Raw genomic sequence first — 25,008 nt, forward strand, 5'->3', positions numbered from 1 at the left:
ATTGCACTCTTCGATTAGAAAAGGCCTAAGTTCGATTCTCGTCATGACAGGAGGAATCTTTATATGGACTTTTTCAATTGAAGGTCGTTAGCTGATCTCATACAGAGGTAGCAGGGTTTTTCATCCAGGAAACTCGGGTTTTTCATCCTGCATACAGACAAATCGGCCCTTCGGAACACACGCAATTTACAGACAAAAAATACTAGCAGCGGTGGTGGTTGTGGGCAGTAAATGCCATTGATGTAGGTGATTGGTAGTAGAGGAGACAGAGAGTTGTTCAGTAGGTGTCCTCGCGCAATGAGTCTTCAAACTCCCTGAAGGTGTCACGAATAATAATAATAATAATAATAAATACCACCACATCTTCTCTTCTTCTTCTTCAGCTGCTCCCATTTCTATATGGGGCCACTGTTTCAGATGAGCCTTCTCCACTGGTTTATCTATTGTAGACTTCATCTTTGTCCAGATTTTTTTCTCCTTCAGATCTTCCTCTACATTATCTTTCCACCTCTTCTTTGGTCTTCCATTTTTTCTTCTTCCTTCTTGTATTTCCATCATCACGATACTTTGTCCATCATATTTTTCATTTTACCTCATTACATGTCCATACCATCTTAATTGGGTTTCTTGTAATTTGTTTGTAATTGCAGTCACCTTTACAGTACCTCACCTAGTCTTTCCTTGTTACTCCACACAGCCATCAAAGCATCCTCATTTCTGGTACTAATCTTGCTTTCATTGGACTTCTTCATAGGTAGTCTCTCCAATCCATATAACATTGTAGGTCTCACTACCATTCTGTATATTTTTCTGTTCAATTTCACTGGAACTTTTCTATCACACAAAATTCCTGACATTTCTTTCCAATTCTTCCATCCTACCTGAATTCTGTTATTGAGTAGTTATCCACTACTGAATCCAGATATTTGAATTTATCTACTTTCTTGATGACCTCTCCATTCAGCACCACATCTTACTCAGTATCGACATTTTGACTACACACTAGATATTCAGTTTTTCTTCTACTCTCAGTCCTCTTTCTTCTAATACCCTGTTCCATCTTATCAGCTTTTGTTCCATTTCCTCTCTTGTTTCTGCACACAGCACATGATCTGCATATAGCATACTCCAAGGTATTCTCTCTCTCTCTCTGACTTGCTCTGTCAAAGTATCTATTACTATATTAAAGAGAAAAAGGACCGAGTGCTGATCCCTGATGTAAATCAACTGTTACCTCAAAACTCTCTGTTATTCCCAAACAGCTCCTAACTATTGTTTGCACATTTCTGTATGAATCTAACATATTTTTCTGGTACTTTCTTTTCTTTTAAACTCTTTCATAGCTCTTTTCTAGGTACTATGTCATATGCCTTCTCTAGATCAATAAAAATGACACGTCTTGGCTTTTGTTCTTCCACATTTTTTGATTATCTGCCTCAAAATAAATACTGCATCCATAGTTCCTCTTTGAGGCATAAAACAAAATGGTTCTTTTGCCATATTAACTTCTCTCAGCCATACATCTATGATTCTTTCAAATAACTTCATCATATGAGGCAAGTTTAATTCCTCTATAGGTACCACCACACTCTGTCTTCTCCATTCCTCAGAAATTACCTCTTGACTATAGATCCCCTTCAATAGATTCCATATTAATTCAATGCCTTCATCTCCTAATGCTTTCCAGACCTCCAATGGTATTTCATCTGGTCCAACAGCCTTTCCACTCTTCATTTAGGCCATTGCTCTCACCACTTCCCCCTCTGTCAATTTCCGTAGTCATTCCTTCATTTGGTAGTGCCTTTTCCTCGGACAGCCTCCACTTTCCTTCCCCCCGGATATGAATATCTTCTAATTTTCTTATTATAATTCCATCTGCTCCATTAATCTGCTTCACTTTGAGAATCTTTCATTGCTTTACTCCAATATTTAACCAACCTGTAAACCTTCTTCTGTCCTTCAGTCCTTTTTTTTAAAATATCAGTCCCACATGACAATAGGTTTTGCTTTGGTTTGATTTATTGGCACAAAGACTACAATGGTCATACTGTGCCAAAACAAAAGTCTGCAGCAGTACACAAGGCTTACAGAAAGTTACAAAAAAATTAAGCAAAAGAGTATTTACGCATGGCTACAGCTGCACACAGTCAAAGACACATTAGTAAATAAAAAAATAAATAAAGATATATACTATAATGTACAAAGTTAAGTTATACAATGTCTGCATATAAATAAAATTACGGCAAAAGTAACAGCTGCACATAAGGTCAGAGGCCACAGTGGCACACAAAATAATCAAAAATACATTAGTACATAAAAATGTAAATAAAAATATGTATAAAACTGTATAAGGTTAAACAATACACTATCTGCACATGAATAAAATTACAGCAAGGGTTATAACAATGAGTTTAAAAAGGTTGCAGTCATTCACAGGTAATCAAGGATAAAATCAATGTGTATGTACAAAAGTCAAGTTAAACAATGTGACTTCTGCATATAATCAAAGCTACAGCAAAGGCCACAGCAATTACAACAGTCAAGGTCAATTAGTATATAACACTCAAATGCATTTCATCAGCTTTGAACCATCATAACTTTCCTTCAATTTTATTCCATACAATCACAAACAAAACACTCTCTGTTTGACACACTTCAGCCATCTTTTCATTCTGCATCATTGCTCTCCTTCACAGTTCACTACTGTCATATCTGGGCAATATCTAACAGTTTTCCCAATAACATTATTATTATTATTATTTATTAAGGGAAACTTCCAGGGAGTCAGGGACTCATCAAGGGAGGCTACATACTACACACACCAGCTATCATACTTATTCTTGAATTTATTCATGCTACTTGCACACACAACATCCAATGGCATTTCATTCCAATCATGCACTACTCTATGAGAGAAAAATCTAGCCCTTACTCCTGTTAGCAACATTCATTCTCAACTTCCAAGGATGCCCTCTTGTTCTATCCTCACCCTCCATAAAATGAAAAATTCCATCAAATGAAATTCTGTATGACTCTTTCAGAAGTTTGTACATCTCAATCATATCCCCCCCCCTTCTATTGTTTGCTAGTGTCTACAGTCTACAAATTCTCAAGATAAAATGATATCAGGATTCCATAATCCTGATATCGTTTTTAACACTCTCCTTTGTACTCTCTCCAATATATCAGAATCACATGTGGTGATATGGATGACATACCACATTTTTTTAAAGAATGTGCAAAAGAGTCAATCATACCTTTGTCCTTGTTATTTAATGAGAGTCTTGCGGGTAAGGTTCCTAAGGTATAGAAAGAAGGCAAAATAATGTCTCTCCACAAGCATGGTTCGAGAACAGATGTTTATAATTATAGATCATTCTGTATATCTGCAATTGTGAACAAAGTGTTGGAAAAATTGGTTAGAAATAGAATAGAGGATTGGACTGATGAACATACAATTCCCTATGATGGTTAGTATGGTTTATGAAGGGTAGGTCTTGTTTTAGCAATCTGCATATGTTTTATAATAAGGTGATGAATGCGTAGAATAAGGGAGAATCATATACAGTGATTTTCTTGGACTTTGCAAAAGCATTCAAAAGATTACTACATCAGCTTTCTTCAGCCTTTTTACCTGCAAACCGGGAAAAACAGGAGAAATATTTCACGGACCAGCTGACGGCTAAGACAGAAACATAAACCAATGTAGATAGTATTTTATTTATTAAATCCAATGTTAAAAAATTACAATTTTTAGGTAGTGCGACATCTGTTGCTGCTTAGAGGTTAGAATATTTGATATATGTGGTTGGAGCATTGTTTCTGAAAGACGAAGCTCTGCAATAATATCCATTCGATTTCTCTGTTTGGTTTTTATTTTTATTACTGACATGGCTGAAAAAGTCTTTTCACACAAATAGGAAGTCGAAAAAATGACCAACAATTTGATAGCTTTATAACTCAAATTTGGATATTCTTTTTCAAGTGATATCCAAAACTGAGACAATGATTGCATTTTGTCTGGACACCAGAGTGACATCAGAAGACAAGTCGATCAGCTTTTCTTTTTCACAAGGATCAAGTGCGCATGATTTTATATCTTCCAAGAAGGGATTATTAATCCAGAGGTTACCTTTAAGAGGATCCTCATTTTCAGGGAAATAATTATTAAAGTTTTCAGCTAACGCCCTTAAATATTGACTTATTATGTTGATTATGAGTTTCTTGTTGACATCAGCAGCAATCAAAAATTCTCCCAAAAATAGAAACATTTCTATATCTTCCTCTTGTATGCAACTATCCCAAAGAGCCAGCTTCTTTTTGAACGCATCCATTTTATTTCTCAGTCTAAAAATATTTGTACAAGACCCCTGAAGAGAAATATTAAGTTTGTTAAGAAGGCTAAATATGTCCGCCATATACGTAAGCTTAGCCATCCATTCCTCATTCAACAAAGGCTCTACTAGGTCAGATTTTCACTCTCGCAGAAACTGCTTTACTTCTTCTCTCAGTTCGAAAAGATCTGCAAGAACCCTTCCTCTCGATAACCACCTTACTTTTGCATGGAGAAGGAGATGTTGGTGGTGTAAGTCCATACTCTCACACAGTGTCGTGAACAGCTTGGAGTTCATAGCTCGACTCCAAATTTCATTAATGATCTTCACTGTGTCATTCATCATAGTGTTTAGTTCAGTAGAAAGCTTCTTTGCAGCTAGGTACTCACGGTGGATCATACAGTGAGTTGACAAAACTTCTGGGTGCACGACTTCCTTTATTTTCACAACTACTCCTGAATGACATCCAGTCATGCTTGCAGCACTGTCCATACACACTCCGACGCACTTGCTCCAGTCTAAGCCCTGTGCTTGAAAATTCCCATCAAGAGCATTAAATATCTCTGAACTAGTGGTCCGTCCAGGTAATTCAAGGCAACAAAGAAGTTCCTCCCTTAAGTCTTCATCTTCACTATACCTCACGAAGCAAAGAAGAATAGCATGGTTACTCACGTCAGTTGATTCATCAAGTTGAATCGCGAAACATCTCGATTTCTTTATCTCCCCCCTCTACAAGTTGCTTTTCAATATCGGTGGCCATATCAATAATTCTCCTCTGAATGGTGGCGTCTGAAAACGATATAGCCTCCAGTTTTTTAGTGGCTTGAGGAACCCAAATTTCTTGTACGACATCTAAGATGCAAGGCTTTACTAACTCCTCACCAATAGTAAACGGTTTTATCATTTTAGCTATTCGAAAAACAACTAAATAAGACGCTTGAAGCAGTGACTTGTCATCATTTTTATTTCACTTTTCTGACTTTTCTGGTCACATAATCTTTGAAAAAAGTCCAGTGGCTTATCAATAAAATCTCTATGCTTCGAATGCAAATAACGAGTAAGTTTGGAAGGTTGCATAGCGTCATTTGACAGAATTTTGGAACATACTACACACAAAGGCCATGGCAATAGTTCACTGCCAGGGGCTACAATGAAACCAAGCTTTAAATAGTCCTTGTTGAAAGACCTAACAAAGTTTCCTTTTCTTTTTTTGGTTTGTATTGCACATTCCGAAGTATCAACATATTTCTTTTTCTTTGTTTCTTCTAGACTTGAAGCAATAGTACTTGGCATACTTTCAGTGCCATCACTACTTTTCTCCTGAATATTGTCCTTGCCTCTACTAAAGAAGGTTAAAAGGTTTTGCTGTTTGACATTTTTTGTCTCCATTTTGTAGGGTTTCAAATTATACAAAAGAAATAACTTGTTTTCCGAAAGACCACAACACAATATTAGAAAGCAATACGGATGAGCACGATAAAATAAGAATTATTGCGACCTGTTATCGACGGCTGCACACTTCGCCTATACTTTGGGTGCTACATTGTCGCATGCAGCGTCCCGCTCACCCTGCAACAATGTAGCGCCCGAATCATGTAGCCACTACATGATTGAGGGGGAAATTTCCACAGACTGGCACCAGTCCGTGGACCACAGGTTGAAGAACAGGGTACTACATGACAAGTTGGTGTACAAGCTGCAGAGGATAGAAATAGATAGTATCAGTTAGATGAATTGGTTGGCTCTGAATGATATCAGCAAGTTGTGTATGCTGGAGTGATGTCTCAGAAAAGGAATGTGACCAGCGGCATGCCTCAGGGTTCTGTTCCTGGGAAGGGGGGGGGATTACTGTTAAACTTCCTTGTTAATGATATTTCATGTGAATTGACTGGGGATCTTCAAATGTTTGCCAATAATGTAAAGTCAGGTAGAATTATCAGGCGTAGGTAGAATTATCAGGCGTAGTGCTGATGTTAATTCTCTACAGGAAGATTTGAAAAGACTTTTAGCTTGGACAAATGAGTGGGGGGTTGAAGTTTTAATGTAAATAAATGCAAGGTGTTACACTTTGGGATACAGAGATATAAGCAGTGGTGAGCTATAAGGGGCTCGCGCGAGCTCTTTTTTCTCAATTTTGCGAGCCCCTTGTGCTTCTTGTTTACTTTTTTATTTTTTCAAAAAAAATCTTTTATGAAACATATTAAGCGACTAACTCATAAATTTAACAAAAATTAGTAACCTAACAAAAATTAGTCTATTCAGCAGTGTATAGATTATTTGGAATTATTGTTTCAACTCCTCTATAACGAATGCACTCAAGTTTGAAAATAAAATAAGTGCACGTGCTATCTTTACCCTTCTGGTAGCCAATCGTATGGTAAAACCAGTAGCCAATCAAATGTTTTATAAAAGATTATAAAATATTTCATTCTTATTATATTTTGATAGTTAAAAAATGTTTTTCTTATGTAAGATAAATTAGCACAGTTCATTGTGTGCAAATATTTCATGATTGGAATTTGTACACAAGCTGTATTAATAAAAGTTTTGGTGTAAAATACGTTTTTTTTTTTTTTTTTTTTTTTTTTTTTTTTTTTTTTTCCCTTTGTTAAAATTTCCACAGCCCGCCACTGGATATAAGGCTACATACTGTATCGGTGGAGCTGTACTTCAGGAAATGGATAAGATTCGGGATCTTGGAGTGATAGTGGACTGAAGTTCCGAGGGCATATCGCACATGTTGCAAAGACTGCATATCATACTGTTACTACGATAAAAAGTGCTTTGACATGCAGGGATAAGAAGGTAGTGATGAATCTATATAAGGCATTGGTTAGACCACATATGGACTATGGTGCTCAGATTTGGTCACCTAGTTTTCATTGTGATGTGGAAACACAAGAGAGAGAGGATGCAAAGACGAATAACCAAAGTGATATCAGGACTTTGGAGTGTTGGTTATGAAGAGCATTTGAGAGAATATTTAATACAGATGTTAGTGGACAGGAGGAAAAGAGGAGATATGATAGAGACCTTCAAGTTAGTTAAGATGGATGTTAAGATGGGAAGAATGAGAGGCCATCTCTGGAAGTTGTATACAGATGTGGTGAAGATGTAAGTGAGGAGTAGATTGTTTACATGGAGAGCTGTTAGTGAGTGGAATTCATTGCCTGAGTGCAGGTAGTGCAAATAACTTCAAAGCTCATTATGATAGACATGTTGCCAGTTGAGTGGGCCTCCCACAATGAGTCTGTTGAGGTTACCAAATAAAAATAATAATAAAAATAATGTATTCCTGACTGCATTCCTGTTGAGAGTTTTCTACCACCATGCTGACACTGCTTGTTTCATTTATTCTTGTGGAAAGGCTTAGACGTTGGTTATGCATTTTCACTATATTATTTAAGGAAATTACAATGTACTAGGATATACATTAAAATAAATTTTAATATATTTCTATATTTCGGCAACGTCACGTTGCCATTTTCAAGAACTTAAGTACAAGACACGTGCACGTAGGTACAGCACAACAATAAGTGAGGAAGAAGTATGAAGCTGTTATTTCTCCTAAAGTCCTGATGGTGCCCTCTAGCAGGCAATGTTGGTATTCTTGGGCGATTGGGCTGGAGGTCTTCTGATGTAGGTTTCCCAAATTTGAGGAAGCCTCATGCAGCCAAATTTGTTGAGGTTTGGATCATTTCTTAGGGCTGAAGCTGATTCTAGGAAAAGTCTTTCATATCTGTATTTGCTATGGTGTATTATCCTGGCTTTCTTCCACCGTATTCTATGGCAGGTATCCAGCGCATGGTCAGCAAGACCAGAGTGGCTGTATTGGTGAAACCGGATGTAGCCCTTGTGTTCTGAAATTCTGATATTTGCTGTCCTGCCTGTTTGGCCAAAGTAGGACAGCTTACAGCTGCAAGGGACTGGACTGGAGCTTTCCTTAAATAATATAGTGAAAATTGTTTCATTTAGCAGTCTTTCAAAGTAATTACTCCAGACATCTAGATGAAAAACAAAGATATCATTATCTTTGTTTTTCATGTCACCTTTATCATCTCTAATTCCTTTTACAGGTACTTTCTCCTCCATTTCTAAGCTTTTTTCAGTAGCCTCCAAAATATTTTGCCACCTTCCTGATATTTATTTTCTATGTTCTTACCAAAGTCTTTCTATGACTTTTATTTAGCCAGTTTTACACAGTGCTTTGTTTTCTTACATTTTTCTCTATATTCCATAAGAGCACAAGCTGGCTGACTTGTCAAGAAATTTTTATATGCTGTCTTCTTTTCCTTGACTGCTTCTTTAACTTCCTGATTCCACGAGGGTTCTGATTTTTCTATCCTTGCAGATTACCTCATCACATGACTGGCTGAATTAGTCAATGTTTTCTTAAGGTTTTGCCATTGAAGCTCCAAGGTTTGGCTCTTGTTTGAGAAATTCTGAAGAGAACATTGCTTTATTCAGTCAGAGAGGTATATGGCGAGGTCGTCTGTAAGGACAGAAAAATCAGAACTCCATGGTGGACTCAGGAAGTTAAAGAGGCAGTCAAGAAAAAAGGAGAAAGCATATAGAAACTTCCTGGCAAGTAAGTCAGCTTGTGCTCTTAGGGAATACAGAGAAAAATGTAAGAAAGCAAAGCACTGTTGTAAAACCAGATAAACAAATGTCATGGAAAGACTTTTGTAAGAACATAGAAAATGAATATCAGGAAGATGGTAAAACATTCTGGAGGATACTGAAAAAGCTCAGAAATGGAAGAAAGAGTAGTGTAAAAGGAATCAGAGATGATAAGGGTCACATGAAAACTGAAGATAAAGGCTTTATATTGTCTCTGAACTTCTAGTTCATTTTTCTTCCTTTGGTAATCTCTGATATAATGGGATAAGCCAAGATTTTATGTTATGGAACTTGGCTTGTCTCGTTATATCAAACGTCACAAAAGGAAGAACATGAATCAGAAGTTCAGACACAATATACCACTGAATCAAAAAATTAGAATAATCAAAGAAAATGTGTTGAATGATTTCCAATTCTAATTTGTTGCATAGAAAATAATTATTACCAAATATGAATTAGCATCATCTAAATCTACGTACTTTGTAGATTAGATATGCATGTAAGCAAATAAAAATGTAATATAAATTATAAAAAAAACTGTTATTTGAAAACATTCACAAAATTAGAAAAAAATTTAATATTGTTCAAAATATTAGAATAATGCAAAAATAAATGCACAAAAGTAACAGTCAAAGGGAAAAAGCATGAGAATTAGTACTTTGTTGGGTCCTCCTTAGTTTTTATGACCGTTCGTAAATGGTTAGGCATATTATTTACCAGCGTTTCACAGTCTTTTTTTCTTTTTAATCAAAACATCCCATATGGTCTGTAAACTAGAAACAAGTTCAGTTTTGTTTCTAGGGGCAACTTCTCAAAGGCGTTTCTTCATAATTCCCCACAAATTCTCAATGGGATTTAAATCTAGTGCGTTTGCTTACCAAGGAATTGCATTGATTTGTCTTTCTTTAAGCCATATAGTAGTGGTCTTGGAAGTGTGACAAGAAGCTGAATCTTGTTAAAAAAGAAATTACCATCACATAAATCTTCCAATGATGGTAACCTAAAGTGCTCAAGAATTTCTTGGCGCACTTTGGAAGTGACTCTTTTGTACACAATATGCGTACAAAAGCCTACCTGGACCCTCTGCAGTCATACAAGCCTATACCATGACAGGGGTTGCAAATTTCACCAAATCTTTCACGTATTCTTTATCAAATGCTTCTTGCTTAAGAGGCTAATCACGTATCTCTTGATGATCACGGAACACACAAAACATACTTTTATTGCTATAAAAGTACCTTTTTCCCAGTCCTCTTGATCCCACAACAGTCTTTGCTTATGCTATCACACTCTAGCTGCCTTTTGCTTGGAAGTCACAGCTTCATTTTAGGTACATGTGATTTAAAACCCAATTTGTGAAGTCGTCTCAATGTCATAGATTTCATTTTTGTTTAAAAAAATTTCTCTTAATAACAGAGGTACACACATACAGGTGTGTATGATGTGGAGTCACATGGCTCAATTTTGCAATGACTACTTCAATGAAAAAAATGCATTGAACATTTCAAACTGAGAATTTGAAGTTCTTTCCTTATATTTTAAAATAAGGAAAAAACTTTTCTCCAAAAATGACTGGAAGTGAGTTTATGCTTTTTCACAGGATGGCATTAGCAGTCCAATTCAAATGATTTCATACCATTTAGTATATTAATCAGAATGGTCTAAGAAGCAACTTTCTGAATTTACAGTATATGCCATTTCTTATTATTGCTACTTTATCTGTAACTCTTTACTTGAAACTCATAATTTTTTGAAGCTTCTGAAAAGAAATACAATTTAAATTAAGGGGATATTAAATCCCACATTATTTCAAAGCTGAATAATATCACCTTAATTTAAATAATGTTACATCGCCGAAGTGAAGCCTATTGGCTCTTTATATTTAAGAAACAGTATTTCAGTTTTTGTATGCTAGAAACTATACAAAGTATAGCTCATAGAACAATTTTTTCTTCAGTGACTTATCAAGCAAGAACAGGTATAACATTAGAAAGAAAAATATTTAATTACTAGTTTCGTAAATCCTGTCGTGTACATCTTCTTCGATCTGGAGACATCCACCTCAAAGCACATTTCAAAGATGTAGAGAAAAAATGGGTACATAAATCAGGATTGACATTTCATACCACTACCAAAGAAAAACATCAGGTACTTTGGAAACTCACAAGGATACACAGAATTCAACATGATAACTAAATACTTAAAGAATTGACAGTGTACACTAGAAATATAAATTAAATAAACTTTAATATATACTTTCCGATAGTTCAGCAACGTCATGTTGCCATCTTCATGGGAACATAATACAAAGACACGTGCACACAAGTACTACATAACAGCAAATGAGAAATGAAGCGAGGAAGCTATCGTTTTCCTAAAGTCCTGATGGTGCCCCCTGGCAGGCTATATTAGGTGTTCTTGGCCTTTGGGCTGAAGTTCTTCTGATATATGTTTCCCAAATTTGGGGCAGTCTCATGCATCCAAATTTGTTGAGGTTTGGCATGTTCCTAAGGGCTGAGGCTGATTCCATGAACAGTCTTTCATATTTGAACTTGCTACGGTGTATTACTGTGGCTTTCTTCCACCTTATTCTGTGGCAAGTATCCAGAGCATGATCTGCAAGCCCAGAGTGGCTGTACTGGTGAAATCGGATGTAGTCCTTGTGTTCTGAGATTCTGATATTTGCAGTCCTGCCTGTTTGGCCAAAGTAGGGCAATTTACAGCTGAAAGGGACCTGGGATACACCAGGTAGGTCTAGGGGAAGTGGTTGGTCTTTAGTGGAGCGGATAAGGGATGCCAATTTTCTATATGGTCTGTAACAAGAGGTAAAGTAATGTTTTTTTAAGGATTTTGTTGATTTTTTTCCGAGGTGCCTCGGATGTAGGGAATGGTGATGGATTTAAAGGAATCTTTTTTGTGAAAGGGGGAGGTGGGTTGTGGATAACTGGTTTTAGTATTTTTTGGATTTTTTTTTTTTTTGGGGGGGGGGGGGCATTGGCTGAGAAAGTGTTAAGGATGTGATTTAGTTCAGTAGTTAGGGCTTGGTCATTTGAACAGATTAGTTTTGCCCTGTTGAATAATGTCTTAATAACTCCATATTGTTGGTGAATGTATCTGCCTGTATGAGTGGGTTTTCTATAAAGTTGATTTAATTTATATTTCTAGTGTACGCTGTCAATTCCTTAAGTATTTAGTTATCATGTTTACTCAGCATATAAGCCTTTCTACAAGAATCAGAATTCAACAACTGTGTTCTCAGATTTAAAGAAATTACCCAATGACCCAATGTAATAAAAAAGGTCTCATCTTCAACGAGCTTTGGTTGGTATATATCAAAGATCTACATATTGATGAATTAGGATATGAAAGAAATTACACAGCATATCACAAAAATCAGTTATGTATCTGACATCTCAATGCAATATTCAGCATCCAGTTTAAATCCATTCAATGGGTAACAGTTATTAATTTAGAAATCTCTCTTTTAATATGTTTTTTCTGTTAGCACTTCACCTGCAGATATAACATGATAGGACTATCAAAACTATTAAATATCTTTCTTTTTAATATATCAGTAAAAGGTCTGCTGGAATGTGAGAGAATAAAAATTGCAGGTTTCCTACTCGGATATGGCAGTAACAAGTTAAGAAGAAAGGAAATGATAGTAAATGATTCCATGTGCTGGCTGTATAGAAGAAATGGAAGTGGGTTTTTAGAAGTGTGGAGTGTGTTTGATTGCAGAAAAGACTTGCATAAGAGGGAAGGTCTGCACTTGAATTTTTTGGCAATAGGAGCCAGAAAAAATTACTTATTGGGATGTAACCTAATGCAGAGAGTCAGGGAAACTAGATCATCAAGGAAGGAATGGGAAAAATGGTGTGAAAGTTCAGATATAGTATGCAAATGTGATAAAGATATGAATGGCTTTGAACATGGTTATGCATCTGGCAAAGGGATGGAAATTATAAGAATAAGCTAGGTGGTAATTTGTTATGTCTATACACAAATGTCAAGATCATCAGAGAAAAAGGGGTTGAGTTCGTTACTTTATTGAATATGATGTAACATAAGATTCTTGGCATTAATGAAACCTGGCTATCAGAATCAGATATGGTAACTGGGATTGAGTGTAATGACTATACTTTTTTAGGAATGACAGAAGAGAAGGGGAAGGAATACTACAAATAATATCAGACAACTTAAGTCCAATTAGGATAGAAATGCAAGAAAGCAATGATGGTAACAATGTCCCATGTAGCAATGAGTTTGAGGCTATCTGGTGTAAGTGGAGGCTAACAGAATGAAATATATGGTTGGGTGTTGCTACAGACCTGGCAGCTCAGTTGCAGGAGATGAAGAAATTCATTGCCAATTTTAGTCTTATGGGTACTAAATGAGTGATCATTATGGGTGACTTTAATTTTCCAAACATTGATTGGGTAGAAGAGAAATCTAATGAAAAGAATGAAGAGAAATTTAATGAATTTTTGTGAGACAACTTTTCTCAAGAGTCATGTGAAAGAAGGAACTTGGGAATCTTTGAAAAAGTGCTTAAATGAGGTAGTATCTGAATGTATTCCTATTGTTCAAAGAATAAATAGGTTGGGAGTGAAAGGGATGCAAAAGTTAATTAAGCGAGAGATCCACAAGAAGAAGATGATGTGGAAAGAAAATTGTGAGAATAAGGTTGAGAGGAGTTATGAAATATATAAAGTGCAGGCTAGAAAAGTAACGAGTATTGTGCAGGAAGCTAAATCAGAGTATAAAAAGATCAAGGATGCTACTGATATCCAGAACTTACAACAAAATGATTTGAATAGGTTGGAAATTTGGGCAAACGAAAATGGCTATCAGTTCAATGTTAGTAAGTGTAAAGTTATGCAACATAGCATGATGAAATCTAGTGGCAGATTGTATTAGTAGGATTATGCTACAAAAAATTGATGATACTAGGGATCTTGGCATAATGGAGGATAGGAATTTGAAGTTCAAAGGTCACATAGCAAAAGTTGCAAATACAACCCACAGGATAATTGTGATGTTGAAGCGAATGTGGACATGTAAGGCTAAGGAAGTCATTTTGTCTTTTTATAAGGCTTTGATAAGACCACATCTGGATTATTGTGTGCAGATTTGGTCTCCCAGGTTCCAAGGGAATAAAGAAGCTGTGGAAAGGGTGCAAAGAAGTGTTACAAAGATTATATTCAGATTATGGGATTTAGGTTATGAGGACAGATTGCAAGTATGTGGATTACAGACTCTGGTTAAAAGGAGAAAGAGGGATGATATCACAGAGATTTATAAACTTCTGAATGGATGTTATAGGATATCGTCTGATGAAATTTATCGTTATGTGGAAGGTTGGGGAAGAACACAAGGGGAGTCATTGGAAGTTAAGTTTGTTCGCAGTCAAGAAAGGGGTAAGAGCTAGGTTTCTTTCTCTCACAGAGTGCGAGTGTAATAGTTTGCCTTTAGGGGTATTGAGTGAGTGAGTGCATCTAGAGTGAATGAATTTAAAGCAAGGTATGATAGCTAGTTTGGGTGATTTATAGCCTCCCTCAATGAGTCCTTGACTCCCTGGAGGTCTCAGATAATAATAATAAAATATGCTATATGTGGTTCTTGCCTGATAAATAATTATGAACATTTCACACAGTGGAAAACTCAATTCAATTTTTTACTTAGTCTCGAGTAATAGTTTTTCTCTCTGATAAACCACTTTCTCCCCCACCATCCCATTCCAATGCATGGAGTAAATCTTTCTGCAAAGTATGCATTGCAATTAACTTTGTATTTCAATACTTTCCATCTGATTAGCATTATTCAATTACAACAGATTTTTCTAAAATTCCAAACACATGGCTCATTGTGTCCCAAATATCAGTAAGAGTAATATTTTGAGAATAATGTGTACATATCACTAGAGAAAAACATCCATGTTTCCATGGAGACCATATTCTACAACAATGAAATGAAATTACACACTCATCAGTTAAAATATTTGATACATATTTCTTCTTCAATGAATTCAAGTAAGCTCACAGAAATCTAATTAATAGAGTGTATGTGTGTATATATTTTTCTGTCTTGCACAGTGAAAAACCCAAATCCAAGCTGATTTTTTCTGGGAGAAAATACTCAGTATAGATGAGTTAAGATTTGGAAGACAGGAGAAATTATTATTATTATTTATTTTTTATTTATTTATTTATTATTATTATTTTTTTGAGTTTATAGGTGGTGGTGGTGGTGGTAGTGGAAAATGCTGATATCGGCAGACTGTTCCACAAGATGATTAGCAGAGAAGAAACTGATAAACAATTGAAGCAGGAACGGAACTACAAATTAGTGGTGACTAGTTGTGTTCATGACTTTTGTTGTTGTTGGAAATATGGCTAGGTAAACTAAGGCAACGAGGCCAATTAATTACTAGTGTTCATAACTTATTTTAATAGTATTACAGCACTAAGCCAATTAAATTATAAAAAAATATATTTATTAACTGGTTAATATTTTGCTGGATTTCAAACTAGCATCTTCAGAGCACATTACATGTTACAGTTAACATGTGACAATGAGTAAGTGAAACAATTCAAACTGAAACAGACAAAAAAAAAAAAAAGATTTAAAGTACTCATTTGGAGACCTCTAATGTTGTAAAAAAGGAGGATTTAATCTTAAGATAACAGTCTTCCAAACTATTAGCAAATTAAAGCAGTCATACTTGTTCCAGTTAGGAGAATTCTTTAATTCTTCATAGCCATGGCTGACTATAAAAATAATCTTTCTGATGTGTAATGAATTCTAAATAGCACGCTATTTTTTTTTTAAAAATCTATTCCTGCATGAAAGGATGCCTTAAGCATGGTCTGTCAGACCTGACTTGCCATAATAATAATAGTGAATGTATTTTTTTATATCCTCCAAGGTGGCTTCCTGTCTGCCACAGTAGGCTAACCTTTGATATGCTTTCTTGTTTACCTTAACTGCCGCTTTAACTTCCTGAATATACCATGGGGTTTGATTTTTTTATCCTTACAGACAACCTCACCATGTGCCTCTCTAGCTGAAACAATTAATATTTTCTTCAGGGTTTGCAACTGAATATCCAAGGTTTGGTTTTTGTTTTCAAACTTTTTAATTTTCTCTTGAATAATATGTGTGTATTATGGTCTACAGTTCACATTTGAAAGCTGCTCAGCTTTCATTAATTTTAAAACTTTCTCACACACTCTCTTGTCAGTATGAAATTCAATTTTATCCTGGTCAAAACTAAATGATCGCTTTCAATTTCATATACTCTATATATTCTTGTGTTCTGAACCTGTGGGGAAACATTACTATCAGCTATAACAAATATAACAACTATAACAAAGTGAATGAGAATTTTCTTATTTTTGCATCTTTTATCCAAGTAAATTTGTGAGCAGTTTTTATGTTGGAACAAAGTATTAGTAATAACTAGTCCATGCTCCGAAAAGAAATCAAGCAGCTACTTACCATTATTATTAGCTTTGCTCTTTTCTCCAAATTTTCCCAAAACATTTCTTTATGTCTGGTAATCATTTCCTATTTTTCTGTTTAGATCTCCACAACTTTTCCTTTTTGTTGTGTCAGCTGCCTTCTCTAATGACTCAAAAAATTCCTCCTCAGAGGAACCTATAAATTAAAGATACCAAGAAATTATATACTTGGTTTAATTCTTTGTCCAAGTGTAAGCAAACAAAGTTTGCACCTGAGTATTTTCAGGACTGGGGCAACTCATATATAGAAGCTTCACATCATGACTAGGGTATCTGCTCTTCAGCCAAAAGGCTATGGGTTCGAATCCAAGAGTAGGCATGGATGTTTGTGATTGTCTGTGGAAATACTAGTGGTGATGGATGGTAGATAGCGTTGGTGTTGTTATTGTTAGTTGTAGTCGGTGGATTGAGTGGTTGAGACAGAGAGCTGTGGAGTAGTGCCCTCCCTCGATGAGTCTGTGGACTCCCTGGAGGTGTCAGCTAATAATTTTTTTTAATTTTTTTTTTTAATTAATAATAATAATTTATTACATATGATACATACATTACATAGTTTTGGTTACATACGATACAACATTACATACATTTGTTTACATATGATACATATATGTATTCTGATAATTAATAATAATAATATTTTTTTTGCAATAATAATTATGATAATTTATAACATATGATACATACATGTATTCTGATAATTAATAATAATAATATTTTTTTTTCGCAATAATAATTATGATAATTTATAACATGATACATACATTACATACTTTTGATTACATATAATATAACATTACATACTTTTGATTACATATGATATAACATTTCATACATTTGATTACATGTAATACATATTTTTTATTTATTATTTAGTTTTATCTTGGATAAGATGTTAGTCCTTTCTTTGCGAAATTTTGTGAGTTGTCTATTGAAGAATGCAGCTGAAGGGCTACCTGCTAAATGCTGCTGTATTCTTATCTTAAAATTTCTTTCTTCTACTTGTTTCTGCCTTTCCAGTCCTATCTCAAAATGTTTCTAATGATGTTGCTACATTCTATACTATTGTGTTGGTTTTTATAAACTAGCTTCTCTCCTTATAGAAATATAATCATTGGGAGCCAGACCTAGAGGTGATACTTAGGTTGAAGTAATGCAGAAGTCATATTTTCATATATGAGTAGCCAAAAGGTGTTACACCTTATTATTAAAATACTCTGGATTAGAGATAGTTATTGGAAGTTTTTCCACTTGTTTGTACTATAAATTAAAGATACCAGTTAATTACACCTCTGTCCAAAAAGAAACCGAACTTTTCGAAAATAGAAGACACTAGTGGTGCCACCTGTTGTATCTTTTTTGTTGTCAAAAGTGGCAATCTTCATTAGTGTTGTGTCAACTGTTTATGACATCTGTTTCATTAGAAGCTGAGTTATAGTGCCAAGAGTGACTGTGTTTTGCTGAATGGTTGGAAAATGAGTTTCAAACAGAGAGCTGGATTGACTTTTGTGTTAAACTTGTAAAAGTTTTACTGAAACACATTAAATGCTTCAAAAAATATATGGTGATGAATGCTTATCCCATTCTCAAGTTTACAAGTGGTTTAAGCAATTTTACAAAGTGATCATAAGACGCTTGAGGACGACGAAAAGTCGTGCTGTCCAAAAACTGGACTGAGCGAAGTTAACATCCAAAAAAAGTGAGTGATTTCATCAAAGAAAACCTGAAATCGTCCGTGAAATTGATTGAAAATGAATTGGGAATTCCAAAATATCAACTGTGCACAACATTTTGAATGAGTGTTTTGGCCTTCATAAATTGAATTCACGATTTGTTCTCCAGAAGTTGACAGATGACCAAAAAATGTATTGAATTGAACACTGCAAGTACTTCATTAAAACCGCTCGTAAGGACTCAAACTTCCTTGAAACGATTGTCACTGGTGACAAAAAGTGGTGTTTTGAGTTTGAGCTAGTACCAGAGTGCTGAGTGGAGACCACCAGAAGAGGGGCATCCAAAAAAAAAGTCGCTTGAGAAGTCGAAAGTAAAGAAAATGCTGATTTGTTTCTACGATCCCAAGGGCATTATCCACAAAGAATTCATTCTGCCTGGCCAAACGGTCAATGGTAGTTTTATCTCGAAGTTTTGAAGCGATTGATAGTGAGAATTCATTGTGTACGGCATGAATATTGTGATGCACGCAGCTGGTCACTTTTGCACAATAATGAACCATCTCATCGTTCGCACATTGTGAGACAGTTTTTGAGCAAAAACCAAGTTTGTGTGTTGGATCACTCATTGTATTCACCTGATTTAGTGCCTTATGACTTCTTTCTCTTCCCCGACTTCATTTGTTGATGAAAGGAAAGCAATATGACACCATTGAAAACGTTCAAGCAGCAGTAACCACGACCCTCAACAGTATCCCAAAAACCGATATAAAAAAACTCATTTAACGAATTAATTGACCGTGCCAAACGCTGTATCAAAGCTGAGGGAGAGTATATTGATTGAAATAAATGATTTGAATAATTATAATTGGCCTGTGTTTTATTTTCTATCAAAAGTTTGGTTTCTTTTTGGACAGAGGGTGTATATACATGGTTTAATCCTTTATCCAAGTGTAAGCAAACAAAGTTTGCCAGAAGCATCACAGGAACCTTCTGTTATGTCATAAGCACTCCCCATTCTATTATTTGTCTACATCCCTCTACTTGATATTGCTTGCCATTCAATCACATTATTCTCATATTTAGTGTTAAATACAATAGCTACTCCTTTTCCCTGATTGTTATTGCTCGAATATAACATTTTGTATTGGTTGCTTAAAAATATGTCATCTGTTTTTATCTTTGCTTTAGCCACACTGATTTTGTTAACCTGGTACTTATCCAATTCTTTTGCCAGTTCCATTTCTTTTCCATTGATGCTTCTTATAGTACCAATATTGAACTCTACATATTGAGTAGGGATGTGTTTTGGGATTAGTTTGAGTAGCTGACTTTGCACTGTTTGCTTGGTTACCTAATGAAAGCAATGGGTACCTTGTTTAACTGAGCAATGACCCAGCCAGCATGAAATTTCATCATCTTGTACCATTAGTTTGCATTATGATTTAAGCCAATAAGAATAGAATTTGGTTAGCTTAATCCCAAATTGCTAGTCCACCCTCATCCCAATCCCCATCCAGATGGACAGATACCTAACAGGGTGCACCAAAAGCAGGTGAGGATTGACATTAAGTTAGAAGCCCCAACCCTGAGGTATCCTCCTAGTTATATAACTTTGGCCCTAAAGCACCTCCATATATTATAAAATAAACATATACAATAAAATGAAACAGGTTCAAATAAAGCATCATGGTTTTTGATACTAATGGATAAAATGACTGCAAATTATAGCCTTTCTCTTGCTCATGGAATCAAATAACCACTGAAGGCATAATATATTTACGGTTATCTACACCTGAACTTGAATGAAAAGCAATATTTATTATGGAAACTTGGCTTTTATACATACATACCTAGCAACCATTTTAGCACCATCAACTGATTTTGTCTCTTTAACAATTCTAACAGCTTCTTCAGGATTATTCAAGTGATCTAACTGTATTCTAGAAGTGTATATATATAAAGTCCTTTAAAAGTCAAAATTTTGAAATCACATAAACTAAAAAATAATAACAAAAATAACTCAATGAAAATCATGTAATATATGTTAAATTTTTATTGCACAATGAAGAAAATTCAAATTTCACAAAATTGTCAGTTAATATAACTTTTACCTTACAATTCACAAAATACTGTCTGCCATTGTAGATTTAAAAAAAAAAGAAGATCATTTGCAATGCAAATAGAGAGTTGTGTATGGTGGAGCAATATCAAAGAGGCAGAAGGTTACAAGTGGGGGTTCCACAGGGATCAGTACCAGGACCTATATTGTTTAACCTTTATATCAATGACATGGTCCGTGGATTGCAAGGGGATATCGGTTGTTTGCAGATGATGCGAAGCTGGGAAGGGTCATTAGTAACAGTGCAGATGTGGTAGCCCTGCAAGAGGATTGGAATAAGCTAGATAGATGGGCAAATGAATGGGGGTGTCAGTTTAATGCAGCAAAACGTAAGGTCTTGAGGTTTGGGACACATCGATGGGATGCTGCATACTCTATGGGAGGAGTTAGACTGGAGGAAGTAGGAGAGATAAGAGATCTGGGTTTGATGATTGATAGAAACCTGAAATTTTGGAGACATATTGCAAAGGTAGTGAAGGTAACGCAGAGAATTGCTACAATAATGAGGACACTGACCTGCAGAGATAAAATGGTTATCATTCCGTTGTATAAGACTGTGATCAGACCACACTTATTTGTTCTAATGATACAGCTCTTTTCATAGAACTTGAATATCTGAGGCATACTTTCTTGGCCAATGGCTACAATTCCTACAAAACAGATAAAATACTATATCACCCCATTACTCCTCCCTCCTCTAATACACAGGAAAAACCAAGTATTAATACCAAGTACTAATAACAAGATAGCCAAAGTACTAATAAAACATATCCTTTGGATCATATTCAAACCACATGTTAAATTAGCAACTTTGATCTGCTCTTTTAAGAATAAACTTCATCCTCTAGCACATAGCAAACCTATGGCACGCATGCCAGAGGTGGCATGTCAAAGATTTACAGGTGATATCCTTTTATACGGTTATAAATTATTCAACCTTTTTTTTTAATTGTTACAATACGTACAAGTTAAATTTTGTTTTACATGAGAGAGCAGCTATGAAGATGTGCATGTGATTGGTGTGGTATTAACAAAAGATCGCATGACTCAAAGATAAAAGCAATCCGACAATTTTTGAATTGAAATGCTAATTCTTTTCAACCGAATTCCATAACATCTGCAACTGTCATAACAACATTCACTATATATTTCTTAGTTTTAACACATTCATGATGGGATGTCATTTATCGTTCTGACAGAACTTCTCATTACCGGTGGGCTCAACTCACACAAAGTTTCAACCCTTGGTTGATTTTTATTGTTGCTTGTTTGCATTTGAGCTGGCAGGGAAACTCACACAAGCATTATATGGCATGTTTCAATTCATGGTAGAATTTTATTTGAAGTTAGCCTTTGTGAACTGTCATAATGACATCGAGAATTTCAAATGCAATCAAAAGCACTTATTTCATATAATTGAAAAATTGGACAATAGTTTTTAGTTAGATACTGTGTTTCCAGTGCAACACATGGTTTTGGTCAAGTCTATACAGCATATTTTCTGTGAGAGGGGACATCTGATTCATTAGTTAGTGCCGTTTTTATTCCACTGTCTCTAATTGCACTATTTGTTGAGAAATATATTACACAGACTGCAAAAGCTTCTGTACCTTATTCAGGGATCTTGTTTTTCTCGAATCTACAGTATATAATGGCTGTTGGGGAGGGTGTGTTATTAACCGTGGAGAGCTTCGACTATTGCCTCGATGTGAACATGTTTAAACATTTTTCATGTGCGAGGTATATGCAAAACTTTTTAATGTCTTTTTAAGTAAAGTAAAATCAGGGGTGCGAGTTATACATGAGGACAAGTTATTTTCGAATAAATATGGTAAGCATTTCTCTGACAAGTTGACATCCTTCTGCTGCTAGCCCTGCTCAGCTAACTTCGATGGTGAGTTACAATGCATAAATATTTTTCTCACTACCATTTTTTTTTTTTTCAAACCAGCATGATTAAAATCAGTTTAATACTACAATAATCAATTTTACACTGAATAACAGTCTATATTTATATATAAATCAATATTATAAATAAAATAAAATATTATTTATAAAATTATTAATAATTTTTATAAAATTATAAATAAATGTATATATTATAATTTTAAAAATAAATAAATTCAGTTGGATTAATTTTCTATTAATTTTTCCCCTATTAAAAACTGCACAGCACGTCAGCAACTCGATTGGTAAATTTTTGGCACGCGCACATAAAAAGGTTCACCACAACTGCTCTAGCATATCCTGCAGCATATGAAGTATAACATCATCCGCATAAAGCAAAGAGCTGACATTAACATCTCCAATTTTGATATCATGTTTAATACCACTTTCCTTCATAATGTGATCCATATAGATAATGAATAACAGAGGGGATAATGTACATCCTTGTCTCACACCAGATTTAACATTAAACCATCTTCCTGTACTTTCTTCAATTCTAACTGCTGACTTACAACTCATATAAAGCCTAAGTATTGCTTGATATAATGCTCCATTGACACCATATAACTGTAGCGTATTGAATAGCTTCTGTCTTGGCACCTTGTCACGTGCCTTTTCCAAATTGACAAAACTTAAACACAGATCTTTGATATATATTCCCATGCTTTCTCAACTATTTGTCGTAAAGTGAAGATCTGATCCTGACAGCCTCTATTTGGCCTGAATCCAGCTTGTTCTTCACCCAGCTTTTCTTCCACAATTCTTCTCAATCGTTTCTCAAGTATACTTGCATAGATCTTGCCAGGAACACTTAGTAGGGAAATACCTCTGTAATTCTCACATTCAGTTTTATTTCCCTTTTTATATATGGGTACTATGAGAGCTCTACTCCAATCATCGGGAATTCATCCCTCTGTCCAGGCTTTCTGAACTATGCAGTGCAGCCACTGTAAGACTTTTATACCACCAAACTTCAGCATTTCTGGTCGAATATCATCTACTCCTGCTGCCTTTCTACATTTTAAGCCTTTGATGGCTTTCTCAACTTCAAGTATGGATATGTATTCCTGACTGCATGCCTGGTCAGTGTTTTTTTACCACTGTGCTGTCATCACCGCTTGTTTCATTTTGCAGTTTTTCAAAGTAATTACTCCATACTTCAAGGATATCTTTTTCTCCCATTTTCATGTCACCTTTATCATCTCTAACTCCTTTTACAGCACTCTTTCCTCCATTCCTAAACTTCTTCAACAACCTCCAGAATATTTTCCCACCTTCTTGATATTTATTTTCTATATTCTTGCCAAAGTCCTCCCATGACTTTTGTTTAGCTAGTTTTACACAGTGTTTAGCATTCTTGCATTTGTCTCTGTATTCTCTAAGAGCACAAGCTGACTTATTTGCCAGGAAATTACGATATGCTTTCTTCTTTTCCTTCAGTTCCTTCTTTTCCTGCCTCTTTAACTTCCTGTGTCCACCATAGAGTTCTAATTTTTCTATCCTTGCAGACAACTTCATCACTGCCTCTCTAGCTGAATCAATCAGGGCTTGCCACTCAATCTCCAAGGTTTGGTTCCTGTTCTCAAACTGTTTCATTTTTTCTTCAATAAACTTTGTGTATTTTAGTCTACAGTTCACATCTGAGAGCTGCTTTTAAAGTTTTAAAGCGAATAAAAGTTGAGAGCTCAACTTTTATTCGCTTTAAAACTTGCTTACATGTTATTCTTTTCAATATGAAATTCAATTTTATCCTGCTCAAGACTAAATAGTGATCACTTCCAATTTCAAATCCTCTGTACACTCTGGTGTCCTGCACCAGGGAAAAAATATCGCTATCAACAATAACATAGTCAATAAGACTTTTCTTATTCCTTGCGTCTTCTCTCCATGTGAATTTGTGCACATTTTTATGTTTGAACATGGTGTTAGTAATAACCAGTCCAAGTCCTTAGCAGAAATCCAACCGATATTTGCCATTATTATTAGCTTTTCTCTTTTCTCCAAATTTTCCCAAAATATTTTTGTATGTCTATGAAATAGTTAATTTCAGGTTGTTAATACCACTAAAATAAGTTAAAAACAATATTCAGATGTTTCACTACTTTCTCTCTCACTCTCCCTTTTTGGCATCCTCAGCGTAAACAAAGAACTATAATACTGGACAAATAAAAAAGTAATTTTACTAAAAGAGCCTGGATGTACTGTATATAAAGTGTGTCAATTACTGGCCATGCATTCAAAATGTTTACCCAAATAGTACCATAATGTGTCAGAGTGGAAGATAAATTTGTGGTTCTTGCCACAAGGACAACTGGGGTAATAGTACATAAGGTATAAATAAATAGCTAAATAAGAAAATATAATAATTTATGCATAAGCAGTCACATTTTTAAAAAGATGAATGATACAGTATATATAACATATAAAATAAAAAATTTATGATAAGATGAAACTGTAAAATTAATTTTTTGCAAAAAGTTCAAAACATCATACAATTTGCTCGACTCGGATGTCTGAAAGTATATGGCTTAGCTAGACAAGTAAAATTGTTCCTCTCTTGAGTGAATTACTTACCACATACCATTTTCTGACACTCAAGTAGAAGATTATGGCAAAGGGAATATTACAATGTTCACACACTGGTGGGTCATTTGTCCTGAGTAGATTATAACATGTCGGATGACTGTGACCTATTCTCAACCTTGCAAGAACAACTTAGCAGGATGTGTGTATGCGTTGGGGGGGGGGGGGGGCTCTAGGTGCGAGTGTGTTGGATATGGTCATAGGATCAGAAG

The 25,008-nt window shown here is 35.2% G+C and overlaps 1 protein-coding gene across 5 annotated transcripts in view; it reads right to left on the bottom strand.

Annotated features, from left to right (window-relative positions):
- The window catches only part of Oseg6 (intraflagellar transport protein Oseg6), a 745,559-nt gene that overhangs the window by 180,301 nt on the left and 540,250 nt on the right, over positions 1-25,008 (bottom strand). For all 5 annotated transcript variants that reach the window (XR_016549279.1, XM_090403102.1, XM_090403101.1 and 2 more), the window contains one exon: positions 19,998-20,087. Coding sequence is in view for 4 of the 5 variants with exons in the window: in XM_090403102.1 (XP_090259228.1) it covers positions 19,998-20,087 (90 nt within the window). In the remaining variant the exon portion in view is untranslated. The remainder of the gene's footprint in view (positions 1-19,997; positions 20,088-25,008) is intronic.

The sequence above is a fragment of the Typopeltis vanoorti genome, chromosome 13, assembly GCF_054136105.1.
Source record: "Typopeltis vanoorti isolate ZY-2024b chromosome 13, IOZ_Tvanoo_1.0, whole genome shotgun sequence".
In the NCBI taxonomy this organism is placed as follows: Eukaryota; Metazoa; Arthropoda; class Arachnida; order Uropygi; family Thelyphonidae; genus Typopeltis; species Typopeltis vanoorti.